General features: G+C 34.3%; 1 protein-coding gene across 1 annotated transcript in view; it reads right to left on the reverse strand.

Moving 5' to 3' along the window:
• LOC108972711 (paired box protein Pax-6-like) overlaps positions 1–1,390 on the reverse strand; it is a 17,556-nt gene extending 16,166 nt beyond the window's left edge. Inside the window, exon 1 of the mRNA XM_018939428.1 lies at positions 1,019–1,390. Coding sequence (XP_018794973.1) covers positions 1,019–1,166 — 148 coding nt within the window. The 5' untranslated portion in view covers positions 1,167–1,390. The remainder of the gene's footprint in view (positions 1–1,018) is intronic.
• Between the last annotated feature and the right edge of the window lie 1,959 nt (positions 1,391–3,349).

Genomic DNA, 3,349 nt, shown 5'->3' on the forward strand with positions numbered 1-3,349 from the left:
ATGGAGAAAAAAAGTAGAAGCAAACATTAGAAATTTTTTTTTTTTATTCTGTAATATCAAGATACTATATATTTAGTCTTCACAATAATAACTTAGTAATTTATTTCGAATAAGTTATTAAATACTTAGTAGTTATTATAACTACTTCCTTCTCTAATCAAAATGGTGAATGACTAAAATTTTAATTACAGTTGAACTTCCTTAACTCGAAATAGAAGTCAAATTTCTTATAAATTTCCTTCCATAAATCGAACATTTAAATTGGTACGTGATTCTTTAAGTCGCATTTTTCGGAGAAATCGCATTTGGTAAATAGCTGTTCACGTAAAAGTCGCCGTATTTATCTCTTCAAATGTTACTATCACAGATTTTATTGAGATGGACAATGAGATTTTCTTAATAAAGGACGATATTGTAGAACCGAATATTTCAGATCCATCGAATATGACTTCTAGCGCCATGGAAAACTATGAGAATTCTAAAGAAGAAATTAGTCTACCTCCATCCAAAATTATGTAAAGCATTTCTTTGCAACTTAAAATTCCTATTTACATACGAATATTAACACAACTGACGATGACTAAGCAGATTAGAATCTAGTTTCACTGAAACACACGAACAAAAAATATATGTACCTTCATCTAAAAACTACAGAATACATGTTTTATGCAGAACTGCCAGCCGATTATTTCTAACGTACGCCGAACATCACAAACGATTTTTTGGCAAGAAAAATCTTCCATAGTGATTTCTTACTATGCCATTTAGAGCTCAAAACACATCGGAACTGTATTTTTCATGGCATATGAACTTACATAAATAAGTGACGCGGCTGTTTGGCGAGCTAAATGTACTTTTCACAAACATTGTTGGAAACTTTTGCTCACTAAATTTAAATTTTATCCAAATCAGGACGATGGCAAAAACCCTGTCTGAAAATTTTATATTATTCACAAAGCCTTCTAATTACTGCTATTTTTCCTTAATAATTGAAAAAAGAATACATTCTGAAACTTACTATTGCACGGTGGCGGTATAGTGGGCGCACCACCTGTTCCCGCTAAGGCTGGTATTCTTGGTGGTTCCATTTTCCAATGCGCTGGTATGCTCGTATTTGCGGCGGCCAATGTTCCAAATTTATGATTAATACCCGGTTCAATCAACATGACCAAGCGAGCAATGCAGTGTTGAGAGTAATTTTTTCACGATTTTAATATAAATGCCTATTATATTTCAGGTATTTGCTAAGGGAGTATACTTGCAGAATTACCCAAAAAGCTGCATACTAAGTTGCGATGTTTGTATGTATTTAAATTATTACATTGGCGCACAAAAAAACAACAGAGTGCGCTGTTATATGTACAAGTGCATTTAAGTGAAAAATAAAAATGTCAAGCTAAAGCAACATTTTTTAATATTTTTTCTTTTTCTTTATTTTTTTATACTACTTTCTATAAAATTTGTATGCACGTTTGAAGTTTTGTTAAATATAGTTATTCATTTTTAATAATGTATTTATTTTAATTCTTTTAATTAATTATTATTTGTTTTTTAACTTTCACAGCTTTCAATATCGTTGATATTTTTTTATTAAGTAATGCACACTTTACTTATATTTAATGCAATAATTTCTACATTCACAACTTTGCTCGTTTTATTTCAACTGTCATTTTATTTTATTTTTTTCTTTTATTTTTTTATTATTATTGCAACTTTGATTTCACATCGCACGTCTGCACTGAGCGTAATCATGAATATTTTTCACACAACGACACGATCCACACACGAAAGCCGAACTCGGCGCACTAAATTCCAAAAATCCACTTCAACCAGTTGTGACGGCTCATTCGACTCAATACCCCACCGCCAACACCACCGCACACTGCTTCAATTAACCTACAACGCTATAGACGTTAACCTGTTCGAGATAATTTGCTGTTCCATTTGAGTGAGTGGTTTTGTATGTTCACGCTCTCAAATGAACAACAACAAAGGCCTGTGCCAGCCGCAACACAGGCACATACAATTGCTCAACTTTTTATTATTTTCTTGCTATTATTGTTGTTGCTTTAGCTACACCACCATCTCCAGCAATCTGCCACCGGTTTCACGACCTCAATGCACAAGAATAATGGCGGCCCGCAATGAGCGCGAGCGCACCATTAGTGCGAAGGAGCTAGTTGCTTGCAACTCAGCTGCTGTCGTGCCACTTGCTCTCTTGCAATTTTTAAAACTAGTGAGGCTTGCTTTACATGGTTTCTTCTTTTTGCTGCGGTGGCCGCCTGGACTCGCTTGTGGCCGAACTTGCTTACCTAAATCACATTCCCTGCATTAATTGCCGTCCGTTCACTGGCGGTTGATCACTTGTATGCCAGTAGTGGGTAGTGCCGCGCGCTCATGCTCACGTTTTCCGATACAACAATGTCGTGTGTGTGCTCTCGCTTACACTGCTTTTAGTTGGCGCTGTAATATTTCGATTGCACTGTTCTTTCCAGTTGGTTGACGCAACCCCTTTAGGTTGTTGCTGTTTTTATTTTGAACGCGCACATTTTTATTGCTGTCGTAAATAATATTTCCTTCTCTTTTTTGCTCCGCTTTATTGTCTGCGCTTTAGTGCTTGCCACTAACCTACACTCTAAGTTTATCAATTTATTCCTTCCTCCCATTTGTTGGGTTGTGCACATAATCGCTTCGGTCTTGTGAAAATTGGGCGCGCACAGAGAGCGTAACTTGCTCATTCGATATGGAAATCGTAGTTCCACTTTTGTAAATATTTATCGTTATATCGTTAAATTCAGCTATTGCGTACCGCCTACACGTTCAGCCCTTTGCGGTGCCTATTCACGTTTATATACATATTTAATATATGTATATATTACATACTATATGTAAGCATTTTGTAATTATCGATAATATTTAATGCTTGAGCACGATGCTGCTGTATTTTGTACTTACAACTTAAACAATAAATACGTGTGTATATTATTAGTAATTAAATAGAACTTATAGTTTTTTCAATATTCAAAGAGCACTTACAGCTGAAAATAGTATGTCTTTCTGTTTTATAATAATGGGGATGACTTTAAGGTATTCAGATTGAATTATATTTTATGTATATAAAAATGAAAAGCTAACCTTTTCTGAAAAATCAAACTCGATTTCTCAATTTATGTCTATATTTATAACTCAAAACAGCTGAACCGATCTGGCCGAAAATTGCTGATGAGGAATATTTAACCTCGAGACGGATATAGGCTACGTTTTATCTGCTTTTTCATGTTAAAAGTCACAACAATTCATAAATAAATAAAAATATATTTCAAAACATAAGCATGTGTTCAATATTCAT

The sequence above is a fragment of the Bactrocera latifrons genome, unplaced genomic scaffold (genome assembly GCF_001853355.1).
Source record: "Bactrocera latifrons isolate USDA-ARS-PBARC rearing strain unplaced genomic scaffold, ASM185335v1 scaffold_42, whole genome shotgun sequence".
NCBI lineage: Eukaryota > Metazoa > Arthropoda > Insecta > Diptera > Tephritidae > Bactrocera > Bactrocera latifrons.